We start from the raw sequence: 16053 nt of genomic DNA, 5'->3' as shown, positions 1-16053 counted from the left end.
CTCAGATAGCATAGGATTTATGTGCAGCAAATTGCTTAATTAAAACATGTGTTTGAATCTACTATCATTATATGCACTTAAATGCATTTGAAAATAGTCACATTGCTCTGGCCATTATATTTGTCCCATTGAAACTCAGATAGGTCAAATGGTTTGGCACACTCCAGGAAAAAAAATCACCCTTAGTCCAATTTCCTCTGTGGCTTATGCAGGGACAAAAATGAAGGGCAGTTCTCATGGAACTTTTTATTTCTTCAAAAATAAATATCCTACACTGATACATTGTTGGTGGAGTTGTGAAAGAATCCAGCCATTCTGGAGAGCAATTTGGAACTATGCCCAAAAAGTTGTCAAACTGTGCATACCCTTTGACCCAGCATTGCTGTTATTGGGCTTATATCCCAAAGAAATACTAAAGAGTGGAAAGGGACCTGTATGTGCCAAAATGTTTGTGGCAGCTCTTTTTGTTGTAGCTAGAAACTGGAAGTTGAATGGATGTCCATCGATTGGAGAATGGTTGGGTAAATTGTGGTATCTGAAGGTTATGGAATATTATTGCTCTGTAAGAAATGACCAGCAGGAGGAATACAGAGAGGCTTGGAGAGACTTAAATCAACTGATGCTGAGTGAAATGAGCAGAACCAGAAGATCACTGTACACTTCTACAACAATACTATATGAGGATGTATTCTGATGGAAGTGGAAATCTTCAACATAAAGAAGATCCAACTCACTTCCAGTTGATCAATGATGGACAGAGGTAGCTACACCCAGAGAAGGAACACTGGGAAGTGAATGTAAACTGTTAGCACTACTGTCTATCTACCCAGGTTACTTTTACCTTCGGAAGCTAATTAATGTGCAACAAGAAAATGGTATTTACACACATATATTGTATCTAGGTTATACTGTAACACATGTAAAATGTATGGGATTACCTGCCATCGGGGGGAGGGAGTGGAGGGAGGGAGGGGATAATTTGGAAAAATGAATAAAAAAATAAAATTAAAAATAAATGTCCTATTAGTCAGCTGTTAAGGGACATGTGTTGGGGGAGTTTTAAATGAGCAGGTAGGTATGTGTCAAGACTGCAGCTGCTGCCTCCCCTGATGGAGCATCCCGGAGCTTGGCTTCTACCTGCTTTTATTCAAATCCCAATGTCAACAGCAGCATCCTTCAGCAACTTTCAGGGAAGGGGATATTCCCACTCTGTAACACTTTCGATCTTTACCAAAAAGCCAAGCCCGAGAGAAGGGGGAAAAAAAATCAAAGCTAGAGGTTTGTTATTTCCCATGAAAAGTGAAAGTAGAACTAGAACCTCTCCCCTTCCCCCATAGATGCAAACTTCCCCAAATTTACAGGCATTTTAAAGTGCATAATTTAAATAGCATTGGGCATGTAATTAAAGTGGAATTGAATTTGAAACGTCTGCTCTGTCTCATTCCTGACTATCTTTGGGTTTGTGCCATTTAATTCATTAATCAGATCCTGGTTGGAGCTGGGACTGCAGAGACTCTATCATGAGAGATGAGGAAACGGAAGCACAGAATTCTAAAGTGAGCTGTTTGGTGAAATTTCCACCTGCTACAGGAAGCCCTTCCAGTTTCCCTTTATGCTGGTGGTTTCCTCTTGTAATGATTTCCAGTTTACTCATTGAAATCTTGCTCATATGGAGCTGTTTGCATGTTGCCCTCCCCATCCCATTAGACTATGAGCCCCTCAAGAGTGGGGATAAAATATCCCCATGAGTTACCACATAGGAGGCACTCAAGCTTTTGACAGAACTCAAGAATGAACCATGAATGGAGTTTTCTTGACTCTGAGCCTAGTGTTCTAGGAGAAGGGAAGAAGAACACATATGAAGTCCTTACTATGTGCTGGGCACTAGGCTAAGTATTTTTAATATGTTCTGCTTTGATCCTTACATTAACTCTGGGAGGGCAGATATTATCAGTATTCCCCTGTTGTTAATTATTCAGTTGAAGAAACGGAGGCAGGCAGTGTTTAAGTGATTTTCTCAGTGTCTCTTTGACCACATCTTCTTCTCTTTTGCATTTTTTACTTTCTGGGCTCCAAAATACCACCGTGGCCCCCAAACACAAGACAAACTCTATCATCCATGGCATGGGCAGGCTTCAGTGAGGTACCTGTTTTTAATGCCGCCAGCCCCATTGTGATGTAGTGGGGGAAAGTGCTTGATTAAGTTAGAAAAATTGAGATCTGAATCGTGTCTCTGCTGTTTGTCAACACGGGTGACCTTGAGCTCTTCCAGTCTGAAAATCTGGTGATGCTCTGAATTTTCAGAGACAAGTAGTTCAAGGCCATGACTCTATCCCCTATACTACATGTTCCTTTAGAATAATTCCAGGTGAGTGTGTGTATGTAGGATGAAGGCTAAGGAAAGCATCATATAATGTTTATTTGAGAAGTTAAATTGTCTCCTCTTATTTCCTAGTCCAATCTACAAACTCCCCATGATTGACAATAAGGTGACTTAAAAACACTTCTTGTGAGTGACTCTAGAAGCACCCACTCTCCTCAATGCGATGGGTTTCCAACATGGTCCCATGTGGTTCATCATTCAAGGCTTTGGAGCAGCCTTGCTAAGGAGAGCTCTCAGCTGAGATTCTAAGAATCTCACTAGATCTTGTCATACCAGAGCCTCTGAGAAATAAGGGGATGGAGGGTGCTGAAAGACAGGTTGTTAGCATGGCTGTTTCCCCCATGGCAGATACTTAATAAGTAAGTACTTGTTGACTGAGTGATTGATTTCTTGTGAAAGGATATCAAAAAGAGCCTGCAGGATTTCATCCTAGTCAGAACACACTAGACTCATTTCCTTTCCTTTAATGACAGGGATTCCAGTGGATCTTCTCAGATTCCTTTTGCTCAGAAATGTCATTTAGATTTGAAAAGGAAACTGAAAACATCCAAAATTCAACTCTGTTGCTCTGGATGTGAGTAAAACATTTTTAAAAGTCTCTTGAGAAGAAAGGGAGTTATGGGCAGTGTTCAGTGTGTCAGGACCCATTAGGGTACTTGTTAATCCTTTTATTTTTGGCAAAAAAAAAAAAAATCTCTGGGAATGCTCTTCAGGGAGCTGCCCAAGGTTCTATTAATCTGACATTTTGATCCTAAGAAGTCAAATCATGTGTGATCTGCCTATTAAATCTGAGTTATAAAAAATGAAAGAAGATAATCAATATATTAGATGATGGAATCAGAAGCTCCAAATTTCTTGACGAGCTAGAACATCAGATTGAACTAAATCTGATGACATATAACCAGGATAAATGTAAAGTCTTACACTAAGGCTCAAAAAATCAAGCTCATGAGTATAAAAGGAGGAAAGATAGCCAGAGAGCTATTGAGCTGAAAAATGGAAGGTCACAGGGAGTCAGTGATAGAGTATGGCCACTTCTGTAGTATGTTCTGGATTTCAAAAGGAACATTAACGGGCTGGGGAGTATTAAGAGGTAGGCATCCAAGACAATAAGAACAACAGTAGCTAACACTTATATAACAGTTTAAAATTTGAAAGTGATTTCCAAAATATTATCTCATTTTATCCTTAGTAATCCTGCAAGGTAGGTGCTGAAAAGTCTCAAGACAGAGAAAATAAATGTCTCATGAAGACATTTATTGGAACCAGGGATGGTTTGCCTAGAAGAGAAAAATCAGGGGAGTCACGAAGGGCGCCATCAAGTATGGGAATGGCTGTTATGTAGAAAAGGGAGGATTGCATTCCTTATGTTCAGCTCCAAGGGCAGAGCTGAGCTGGATAGAAGCACTTCTCAAATCAAGGGAAGGGAAAGGATTTCCCCTCACTGGAGCTATTCAAATAGATTTTGAAAGCCCTTTCTCCCCCCAGGCAGGCCTGCAGCAGAGGGGATTCTTGTTCAGGTGTGGGCTGGTCTGCACAGCCCCCAAAAACTCCCTCCAAGTCTTGAGTTTCCAGGATTCTGTGAAATTCATTTCAGTTCTCAGAAGTTGGGTAGAATGAACCACAGGCTGATTCCACTGCTGCACTGAGAGCTTTCCAGGGCTTCAGCACCCAGGGATGTGTGATGGATCAAGATCCAGGTTAGGCTCTGCCCCAGCCAAGATGGAACCACTCTGCCTCTTTATCCATATCAATAATCCAAGGCAGGAAACAGCAAGAAAAATGTGGATAATGAGAAATGAGAACATTTAACATTTTGTTATCGCTGACAGCAATACAATGATGAATTTGAGGAAGTCATCCCAAGCCCTGAGATTTATGGGGCAGTTTCCAGCAAGCAATTCCAAGGGCTTTTAAGCTTCTTAAATAATACAGTTGTCCACAATCAACTTCAACATGCTTTAAAAATATACAGCATAAAACCAGAAGGTTTTAGTGCTGGAAGGGGAGTTGGGATTATTTAGTCTTTTTAGGGCTGACACAATCTGAATTGAGAAAGGGAGTTTGGATCCGGACAAACTCTCCGACTCAGGCCAATTAGTCAGCTAGAATGTGGCCAACCAGCCTCTCCTCTCTCAAAACTCACTTGAATTCTGAATATTTGGTTTATCCTAACTCAACCACAAGCACTTATTAAGCCCCTTGCTATGTGCCAGTCCCAAGCACTGGGAATACTAAGAAGTCCTCTCCCTGCCCTCAAGGGGCTTTTATTCCTCCAGCCTGGAATTCACTTTCTCTTCTTCCAATCCTCCCAGCCTTTGTTTCCTTCCAGGCTTAATGCCAGTAAAGGCTAACCCCACTCTCCTCAGGGGCTAACTCCTCTGGGAAGATTTTCCTGACTTCCGGATTTTCTTTTGACTTTATTTTTCTGGTACCAGCACATTTGGGTCTTTCCAGCACAGTGTATATTCCTTGAGAGTAAGAAGCACATTTCCTTCCTTTATTCAACTTTTAAGATATTAATTAAAATATAGGATTATGGATCTGTCTTCTCCTTGGCTTTTATGTTCTATGAGGAATCTATAAGATTTTTGAATGGGACCAGGTGAAGATTTCCCAGAGACTGGAGGGCTGAAAAGGTCAAACCCTAGGTCTAAGCTTCAGGAAGTAACCTGACTTAGATCAATAGAAAGGATTATTGACCATTGGTCAATGGTTACTTCCTTTTCAGTCCAGCCAATAAATTTAAAAACCAACAGGAGGGGGTATATCTGTGTTTTTTCTTCTTTATTTTCTATTCTGTTTCTGCCATGTGCCACATGCTGGACTGTACGGTTGATGAGCTTGGACCTCTTCTTGCAAGGACCAGATAAATGCTTTCTGTTTATATGTGGAGTAATTAATTTGGGTAATAGGGATCTAGCACCCCGTCCCACACAATTTCAATATGTAAATAAGTTATTTCCCTCTTACTCGGATGCCATCTTGCCATATGGGGATTTGTAATTGGTATTTCCTTACTGGGATTCTATTTTTTTTTTTTTTTTATGCTTGAACACAAAGGCCAAACTTATAGTCAGGAAAACTCATGTTTTTGAGTTCAAATCCACTTTCAGACACTTCCTAGCTGGATGACCCTGAGCAAATGCTTTTCACTCTGCTTGCCTTAGTTCCTGATGTATAAAAATGAACTGGGAAAGGAAATGGCAAGAAAACTCCAAATGAGGTCCCAGCTGAGAAGACTGAACAACAAAAAAAGGGGTTTTATCTTTCTGACTTTTATGTTGTGATAAATTCGGCAGCAGTTTTTCCCCCCATGAGCTCAGAGAGGAGATATTTCTCCCATTCTAATCATACAACCAGAACATGGTGGGAAAAGGAAGCTTTACAAAAGGAGGGACCAATGATTAACATTTTCGGGATTAAAAACCATCCCCTAATCACTTATTTAATCTTGTGGTCACTCCTGGAGTGACAGATTCTTAATTTTTTTTTTTTTTTTTTTTTTTGAGGCTGGGGTTAAGTGACTTGCCCAGGGTCACACAGCTAGGAAGTGTGAAATGTCTGAGACCAGATTTGAACTCGGGTCCTCCTGAATTCAAGGCTGGTGCTCTCTCCACTGCGCCACCTAGCTGCCCCATGCCTGGAGGGACAAATGGAGTATTTTCATCCCTAACCCTAAAAGCTGCTGAAGAAAGAACCTGGCTCCATTTTGAAGATGTATCTCAACACGTTATTTGGGATCAGAACTTTCTGCTCCTCCTTTAAGGAAATCCCAGGAGTGATTGGTTTCCTTCTTTCCTTCTTTTCCTCCACTCAGGTTTAGTAGATTGGAAAACTGCGGCTTCCAATGAAAGATCAACATCAAAAACAAACAAAAATCAGGGCAGATCCCAGGTGATTGATTTTTTTCCCCCACCCTAAGAAAAAAGGATGACTGACATTCCAAGTGTCTGTATTGGTGGATTCACTAATCAAGAAAAGAGATTCTACCAAGTAAAACGAACAACATGGGAGTGGGTGGCGCTGAATTTTTTTTTCTATTTCTTTTACCTTTTTCGTTTCCCTTTTTTCTTCCTTTTCTTTTTTTTTCTTTTTTTCCTTTTTTTCCTTTGCCTCCTTTTTGGCCTTCTTTTGATTTTCTTCTTCTACTTCCCTGACTAAAATGTCCTGGATTACCTGTTTAAAAAAAGAAAATGTATATTATTAGAGTCCTAGGAGATTTGAATTGGGATGAGAGTCTTAGGAGAGGGGATTGGTTTGTTTTTGTTTTGGTAAAACAAATGCTTTTCCTGATCCACCGGAGGCTTTAACCTCTATTCAGAATTTAATCCTCCCGGGTCTCCCCTTTCAAGAGAAGGTATTTTTTCCCCCTCAGGTGTTTTTAAGGGTTCTTCTTTTGTTTGCTTGCTTATAGTATGGGACCTCCCCGGTAGACTCTAAGTGCCTTGAGGGCAGACACTGCCCTCTCTCCAGAATCTGCTGCTACCCCCATTTCAATTTAGCCACAGACCTCCATGGTCACAGTTTAGACCTCCGTGTCTCACAGTCCCTCCAGAATCCTGAACTCTGATGTACTAACTCTTATCTTAACCCTCCTTGCTCTTCCATATCTAGTTCTCCTGGGCCCATGTCTCACCTGATCCCTCACCTTATTGAACCCCCAAGACTCCATTACCAATCCCTTTTCCCTTCCTAATTCTGCTTCTTCTCTACTCTGGCTTCCCTTGCTTCTATACCTTGCCTTGACCTAGCCCTCTGTCCTTGCCACCTTTTTGCCCTGATGACGTCCTTCTGGGTCAGTTCCACTCTGAGCCTCTGGCTCCCTAGAGAAGATACAGCAATTCCAACTCTTCTCCTCTCCTTGGAATATTCCTCACAGGGAATGCTCCGAATCCTTCATTTCTCCTCCGATATGAATTCCTACACTCCACTCTTCCCCCTAACAATTTCAAATTCTTAGTCAATAGTCTTTCTCTTGTCCTGGACTCCATGACCTCAAGCTCCTTTACCAGGACCTTAACCATTCATCATTTCCTCTCATACCTTCAGCTCATGTATCTCTCAGACTTAGAAACAGAACTTTAACCTCTTGTACTCTTGGGCTTCCTTCTATAATCCCCAGAATTCAATATTATTACAAAGGGTTTGAAAACTTTTCTGCCCTACAGTCTCCGAGAAATCTTCACCTGGTGTCAAAAATTTTATAGATTCCTTATAGAACATAGAAGCTAAAGAAAAGATTTTATATCCAGAGCTGGGATGGGTCTTAAAGGTCAACTAATCCAATCTTTTCTTTTTACAGAAGAGAAGATTGAGGTCTAGAGATAGTATACCCAGTAGTTAGCACAATGTCTTTTTTTTATTATTATTATTTAGAATTTTTTTTCCACAGTATATATGCATGAGCAATTTTTTATAACATTATCCCTTGTATTCATTTTTCCAAATTATCCCCCTTCCCTCCACTCCCTCCCCCCGATGACAGGCAATCCCATACATTTTACATGTGTTATAATATAACTTAGATACAATATATGTTAGCACAATGTCTTAATAAGTCTTCACTGCATTGAATTTTATGACTTAAGCCAGATAATAAGTGGCTTATCTGGAATAGGAACCCAGATACTTTGCTTCCAAACTCACCCCTCTTTCCACTATCCCACAAAGGATGGGTGAATAAGTGAGAATAGATTCATAAATTAAAAGCATCTAAAAACAAAGGTTATCAAGTTTTGGGAACTTTAAAAGTTCTAAATAGAAAATGACAAGGTTGGGGAGGTGGGAGTAGGGAAGGTTAGAAGGGGAAAATATTCACCAGAAGCTACACTAGGAAATAGGCATAGCATCAAAGCAAGATTAGAAAAGCATATAACCCAAGGTAGGAAACACACAAGCTATAGAGTGTTCCTGGTCAATAATTGCCTGAGAGAAATGGTGCAAAAAAATATCACTGGACACACATAGGACTGGAGGTGGGGGAAGAGGATGGGAAGGAAGGGTCAGTCCTACTGAAAGGATGGGATACCCGATGGACAATGCATGTGATCCACTGGTATTCACATAATATCCCCAGTTTCAGACTAAGCTCCCCCTCAGCATGTTAGCTGAATTTCTGAGGTAGGACTCACAGGGAGATGTGAACTAGAGTTCAATTCTCCCAAATCAAATGACTTTTAAAAAATAAACAAAGGGGGATATTGTATTTTGTACATCTTTCAATCATGTATGTAGTAGATTTATGCTCTACTACAGGACAGTACAATGGAAAGAGTGCTTTTACTATTTTCATTTATTTTTAATTTTTTAATTTTTAATTTTTATTAAAGCTTTTTTATTTACAAAACATATGCATGAGTAATTTTTCAGCATTGACCTTTGCAAAACTTTCAGTTCTAAATTTTTCCTCCTTTCCTCCACTCCCTCCCCTAGATGGCAGGTAGTCTAATACATGTTAAATTTATTAAAATATGTGTTAAATCCAATATCTATATATAGATATTTATACAGTATTTTGCTGCATAAGAAAAATTGGGTAAAGAAGGGAAAAAACTGAAAAAGAAAACAAAATGCAAGCAAACATCAACTGAAAAAGTGAAGATGCTATGTTGTGGTCCACACTCAATTCCCACAGTCCTCTCTCTGGACGTAAGATGGCTTTCTTCATCACTGAATAGTTAGAACTGGTTTGAATCATCTCATTGTTGAAGAGAGCCACGTCCATCAGAATTGATCATCGTATAATTTTGTTGTTGCCTTGTGTAATGATCTCCTGGTTCTGTTCATTTCACTTAGCATCAGTTGCTGTAAGTCTCTCCAGGCCTTTCTGAAATCATCCTGCTGGTCATTTCTTACAGAACAATAATATTCCATTACATTCATATGCCACAATTTATTCATACATTCTCCAACAGATGGGCATCTATTCAGTTTCCAGTTTCTTGCAACTACAAAAAGGGCTGCCACACATGTTTTGGCACATGTGGGTCCCTTTCCCTGAAACCTTTAAGATCTCTTTGAGATATAATCCCAGTAGTAGCACTGCTGTGTCAAAGGGTATGCACAGTTTGATAACTTTTTGAGCATAGTTCCAAATTGCTCTTCAGAATGGTTGGATCTGTTCACAACTCCACCAACAATGTATCAGTGTCCCACTTTGCCCACATTCCCTCCAACATTCGTCATTCTCTTTTCCTGTCATCTTAGCCAATCTGAGAGGTGTGTAATAGTATCTCAGAGTTGCCTTAATTTGCATTTCTCTGATCAATAGTGATTTGGAACACCTTTTCATGTGACTACAAATAGTTTCAATTTCTTCATCTGACAATTGTCTGTTCATATCCTTTGACCATTTGGAGAATAGCTTGAATTCCTATAGATTTGAGTCAATAAGGTCTGTCTCTGAGCATTTGAATGTAAAAATGTTTTCCCAGTTTATTGCTTTCCTTCTAATCTTGACTGCATTAGTTTTGTTTGTACAAAAAAATTTTTAACTTAATATAATCAAAATAATTTATTTTGTGATCAATAATAATCTCTAGTTCTTCTTTGGTCACAAATTCCTTCCTCCTACACAGATATGAGAGGTAAACTATCCTATGCTTTTCTAATTTGTTTATAATATCATTCTTTATGTCTAGATCATGAGCCCATTTTGACCTTCTCTTGGTATATGGTATATGGTTACTTGGGTCAAAGTTTCGCCCGTACTAGTTTCCAATTTTCCCAGCAGTTTTTGTCAAATAGTTTATTCTTATCCCAAAATCTGGGGTCTTTGGGTTTGTCAAACACTAGATTATGATAGTCTTTGACTATTTTGTTCTGTGAACCTAACCTATTCCACTGATCAGCTAATCTATTTCTTAGCCAGTTCCAAATGGCTTTGATTACCACTGCTTTATAATATAATTTTAGGTCTGATACAGCTAGGCCACCATTTCCTTTTTTAATTTTTTTTCATTAATTCTCTTGAAAATTTTGACCTTTTGTTCTTCCAGATGAATTGTGTTGTTATTTTTTTCTAGGTCAGTAAAATAGTTTCTTGGGAGTTTGAATGGTATAGTACTAAATAATTAGATTAGTTTAGGTAGTATTGCCATCTTTATTATATTCACTCAACCTATCCAAGAGCACTTGCTTTTACTATTTTTAAGTCCCTTAATCTCTATGTATGGGACTCATTTTTGTTATCTGTAAAAGGAGAGAGTTGGTTTCATTGGCTCCTGAGGCCCCTTCCAACTCAATTACTTAAAATTTTCAGGGTGTTATTGGAAAGTCAGACTATTCCCTTTTAATTCTTTCTTCAAGTATCAACTTTACTTATAGCCTGCCATGGGGATGAAGGAATGAATATTTTCTATTCTTTGGATCTTTCTGTTACGCACTTTGTTTTTCTTCATCAACTCAGTATTGTGTTACTTGAGTTATGGCCACTGGACACCTAGACCCGAGTTTAACTTGAGAGACTTTCTTAGTTTGTTTTAGGATGGGGCCTTGAGCCAAATGGAGATAACTTTGATGATCCAAAATACCCTACATTTAACTTAAGTAATGTGACATTCCCAGAATGAGTGTGGCCTATATGCTGTAGGAGAACTAATTAGTTAAATTGAAATAATGGGGCTTTGGTTGGGAGTGTGTGTTGGGAAAGTGATCATGTTATCGTAGTGCTTAGGTGAATCAAAGATAAAAATCCTGCAAATTGTGGAACATGCCCCTTAGACTTCAGAAATATGGATAGTAAATTATTTAGGGAAAAGGCCAGTCATTAGCAGGTAATTACTGGCTGACCACAGGGGCTAAGGCAGAATGAAGGTCAAAGGGGTCTGAGGTCATTAATGAGATAGCTCAAATGAGATAATCAGAGGGTATAAACAAACTCCAAATGGGAGAGCCAGTAATGGTCTTAGATCATTAATGAGAAGGCATAAAGTAGCTATTTTGGTTTGGGGTCAACAAATTTGGTCAAGGTTAAAATGAAAGCCTTCTATGCAGGCAGTGAGAGAATAATAGTTTTTAAAAGCAAATAATGTGCAAGAGTGTTTTTGCTTAAGATACCCATACCATGACCCACTACTTTACTTCAGAATAAAGAAAAGAGTAGTTGATAATCAGATTCTCATTTTGTTAAGAAAATTTTTAATGACTTTTGCTATATGAGAAATAGATCTTCTAATAAGAAATAGGGGGGGAAAGGTTTTAAACAATCTGATTGGAATTTCCTAAGACCATCCTTTTAATGTAATTGACAAGAAGATTCGGGGGAGAGAGTTAGCTAACAAGCCCCCAGAGGCCTGGAAGAGAACAACTAAAAGACTGTGGTTCTATTCATTTTTTTCTATAGCATGGTGACCTCTTCATCTGAACTGCAAAGGACATACAGCCAATCTCAGGTAATATAATAGCATATATTTAGATTTCACTTTAATCACTCATCTCTTGGTCTTGTCCTGCTGAGAAAAAATGGAGATAAAATCTGAGTATTCTGAGCCCTGTTACCTTCTTTATCCTCACACAGGCTGGGGTTGATGTCCAGATTTTAATAACTGTCAAAATGCACTGTGGGCCACTTCCTACATCTTTGCTGACCATGTTGGAAAGACTTGAATAAACAGGTCTTTTCCCGATTCCCCCATAAATGCTACATGGTTTCCAAACAGCCAATTGGATTTGCTTATTGACTCCCATGTTTTATATAGACAGAACAGAGTTAAGTTAAATTATAGGGGAAATATATTTCAAATGATAAATTATTTAAAATGTACACTTTCTCATAAAGCAAGATATGTATTTGCCAAAAAAAAAAATACTTTGATGGTATAAAAGAAATCTGCTATGAGAAAGAAGGGAAAAAAGATGGTTATATATTACAGTTCCTGAAATCTCATTAGTGAATTTCCCCAAGCATTTCAGTATTTTATATTTAATTAAATATGGTAATTTAAATCCCAAGCACCATTCCGTCATATCTTGTGGTGATAATCAGTGGAGCAGGTCATTTTCCGGGAGAGATGAACAGATTGACTGGAGTTTCAAATCACTTTTAGGGTCCCAACTGGGCCGTTTCATTCCAGACAGTGACGGAGCTACTGAAATCAGCTTAGCCCCAGGTGCCATGACAGACCCAGGCAAGGATGCTAGAACATTGGATCAGCCAGCACTCTGACCTCCATCCCCTGCTGTGAGCTCTGCAAACAGTCAAAAATGCCTGTTGTTGGAAATCAGGAGAGTGCTTCTAGTGGGCATAAGCCTAATTATCAAAAAATGACTCTGGAAATACTTGGAGGACACATTGGAGGTCTGTTGGCTTTTGCTTAAAAACAAATATACCTGAACAACTTGGATAAAATTACAGAGACTTGTTGAAAGGTTAATGAAGTTGAAAGGCCCTGTGCTATTAGTCTACCTCATTTGGAAAGAGTTGTGGAGCCTTTCCCAATCATGTGACTGTTTCAATGACATCTAAATCTGAGCACTAACCCCCTCCCCCCCCAAAAAAATAAGTAAATAAAACCACATAAAAGAAACAAAGGGAAAAAAAAGTATGGTGATGCTTTCAAACAAACTTTTCTTACCTTAAGAAAAGTGGGTAAACAATTCTTTTTTTTTCTCTATTTGTCCGCAAGTTTTATTGAAAGAGAAAGTTACTCACATAGCACTACAAAGCCCTTTATAGGACACAAAAAAGAATTAGGTTGGCCTTGGAGTTTTGCCTTCCATGGGAAAAAAAAAAAACTCACAAAAGGAGAATATTAAGAGAATTCCCTAAACATATGTGGAGATAATAATGAGAAGGGAAGTCAAAACATAACTACATGGATTAATAATAATAATAATAATTTATGCTTATTCAGGACTTTATAGTTTACAAAATTCTCCCTGAGTATCCTGTTCTGGCAGATGATGTCTATTATACCCACTTCAAAGGGAAGAAAACTGAGGACCAGGCAAGTTATTTCTTCATAGACTTGAATCTAGGTCGTCTGACTCAAAGTCCATGACTATTTCAGTGAATCGCTGTATTTATTAATAATTTATTATGTTCCAGGCAGTGTTTAAGAGTTGGGATACATTCAGAAAACCTCTCCCTGCTTTCTAGGTGCTCATATTCCACTTGGAGCAGGTAACAACACACAGAGAAAGGTTTATCTTTAGGGAAGTTGGAAAGGATCAGATGGTCCTAATGACCAGTAGAAAAGATGACAAGATCTGAGAGGAGATGGGAAAAGCTGGATGTAATACAGTGATTTAGCTGGCTGAATTATAGAGGAAAGATAAGGCTGATGGAAAAATACATCTTCATTGTCATTTTGATAGATAAAATCACATCAATTTCTAATATTAAACCATGGAGTTCTGAGGGGTCGGGTCCTGGGCTATATTCCCTGGCATCTGAGGGGAGCTGGTCATTTGACCAACATTATTAATGTGGTCTTTCAACTGTCCATCCATTGCTACAATGCCTTTTTTCTTCAATATCACACTATTTCTTTTTTTTTTCCTTTTTTTAAATTAATTTTTATAATTATAACATTTTCTTTGACAGTACATATGTATAGGTAATTTTTTTTTTTAAACATTATCCCTTGCACTCCCTTCTGTTCCAAATTTTTCCCCTCCTTCCCTCCACCCCCTCCCCTAGATGGCAGGCATTCCCATCCATATTAAATATCTTATACTATATCTTAGGTACAATATATATGTGCAGAACCGAATGTTGTTGTTGTTGTTGCAAAGGAACACGATTTCTTTTTCTAGGCAATGTTCTCTATTGAATAACCAAGGAATATATTTGTCATCAATCAATTAATGGATAAAGTGATTAAAGCCTGATTATGTGCCAGACACATATAGAGCAAAAACAAAGCAAACTTAAGCCTCGAAGAAATGATATTCTAGGCAATCTGTATATCTATGAGCTAGAAGGATAAACCCAGCAAACATAATGGGAAATTATTGGGATGAAAATGGTTTTGTGCTGGAATTCTATCATAGCTGATATTACTTCTAACATTGGCCCACCAATAGAGGCAGAAATTCATCAAACGATCATTTTATGAACATCTTGCTATTGGTAAGAGTGGGATAAGGAGAGCAGCTGAGCAAAGGCAATTAAATGGATGAAGTGAGCAGAATTTCTCTGTACTTTGACTTTTATGAGGGATGAGCATTTGAACCTGGTTGGGCTAAAAAGCAAGGAAGCCGACAATTTCATTAGAATCGAATTGTCTTTTATTCTTCAAATTTCCTGTGCCTGGGTGCTCTGTGTCCAGATGGCTCTGAAGGCAAGTGACATCCTGTGACTTCCACCCATACCTTCTCAGACCACATCATTGTACTACCATTCATTGTTCTACCTTGAAGAAGAAATCAATAAGGGAGAGAAGGTGTGACTTGCTGGATTTGGAACCAGATGACCTGAATCTGAATTCTGTCCCTGTCACTTAATGCTTCTGGGAAAATCCTTTAATTTGTCTGTGCCTCAGTTTCCTCATCTGTAAAATGAGCTTATTGGAGGGAATGGCTTCCAAAATACCTTTCAGTTCTCTATCTATGATCTAATAAAGGGGAAAAAAACCATCATGCATCTGAAGCTCATAATAAGGAATTAGTTGTTTGGTAGAAATTATGTGAATTTTGTGGAGAAATGATCATTTCATTTTAGAACTATGGTGGAAAAGAAGAAAGCCAAGATTCATTTGATATGGCCCCTGGATTTAGGGAATATCTATATGTATATCTAGTAAAGGATTTTGTGATAAGAAAGGGAAAATCCTACAGTTATAATTATGCAGAAGAGTCAGTCAAGGCGAACTAAGAAACTCTCAAGAATGAAATTCTGAAGACCCCAAAGAGGAGTAATTCCAAGGAGTAGAAACAAGTGAACTTGCATGAGATACTGTGGATGAATAGGGAATTCATTAATGAATAGTTTTAAGAGAAACATGTAGAGTGGATAGAATCCAGAGCAGGTCACAGAGATAAATACAGAAACTCAGCAATGTTTGATGAGACATGTCAGGAGGCCCAAAGCTCCAGCTGAACTGAAGCTGTGGTGAAAGACAACGTACCAGAAAGATTAAAGAAGGGAGAGAGCTGTTCTAATTTTATTTCTCTGTTAATTTCTCATTGTTTTATTCTTTATTCTATAAAGTATAGAACACAATTGGTCAATAGGAAGTTGATAATTAAGAGTAATCAATAAATTAATTGATGAGCATTTACTTAGTATATGATAAAGAAAAAGCAAGAGAGACCTTAGCTATCTTTGAGAAAAAGAGTTAATAAAAGTGCAAAAAATTAACTTCACAAGGACAAGATGGGAGAATAATGTGAGATGGCAATCAAGAAAAGATTTAGCATTATTGTGTATGGCAAAACATAAGCTTTCTAGAAATACTTGTTCCCCTATCTTTTCCCTGTTAGAATGTGAGCTTCCTGAAGGCAGGGATTGATGTCCCTATACATAACAGGCTCTTTAAAATGTTGAACTGGGCCATAGATTAATCAACAATGAACCTTTATTTAGCCCTTGCTTTGCGCCAGGCCCTGGGACAAAGTGGAGCCAAAAAACAGAAACAAAGCAGATTCTAGCTTCAAGCTGGAGAAAGATGATCTAGATATAAATTGTTGTATGCATCAACATACAGAGTTGATTAAGGGAAGAC

General features: G+C 38.4%; 1 protein-coding gene across 2 annotated transcripts in view; it reads right to left on the bottom strand.

Moving 5' to 3' along the window:
• The window catches only part of DRC11 (dynein regulatory complex subunit 11), a 199755-nt gene that overhangs the window by 82463 nt on the left and 101239 nt on the right, over positions 1 to 16053 (bottom strand). For both annotated transcript variants that reach the window (XM_074264416.1, XM_074264415.1), the window contains exon 8: positions 6437 to 6562. In XM_074264416.1, coding sequence (XP_074120517.1) covers positions 6437 to 6562 — 126 coding nt within the window. The remainder of the gene's footprint in view (positions 1 to 6436; positions 6563 to 16053) is intronic.

The sequence above is a fragment of the Sminthopsis crassicaudata genome, chromosome 4 (genome assembly GCF_048593235.1).
Source record: "Sminthopsis crassicaudata isolate SCR6 chromosome 4, ASM4859323v1, whole genome shotgun sequence".
Lineage (NCBI taxonomy): Eukaryota > Metazoa > Chordata > Mammalia > Dasyuromorphia > Dasyuridae > Sminthopsis > Sminthopsis crassicaudata.
Note: the sequence above shows the minus strand (reverse complement) of the source record. Positions and strands in the feature narration are given on the sequence as shown.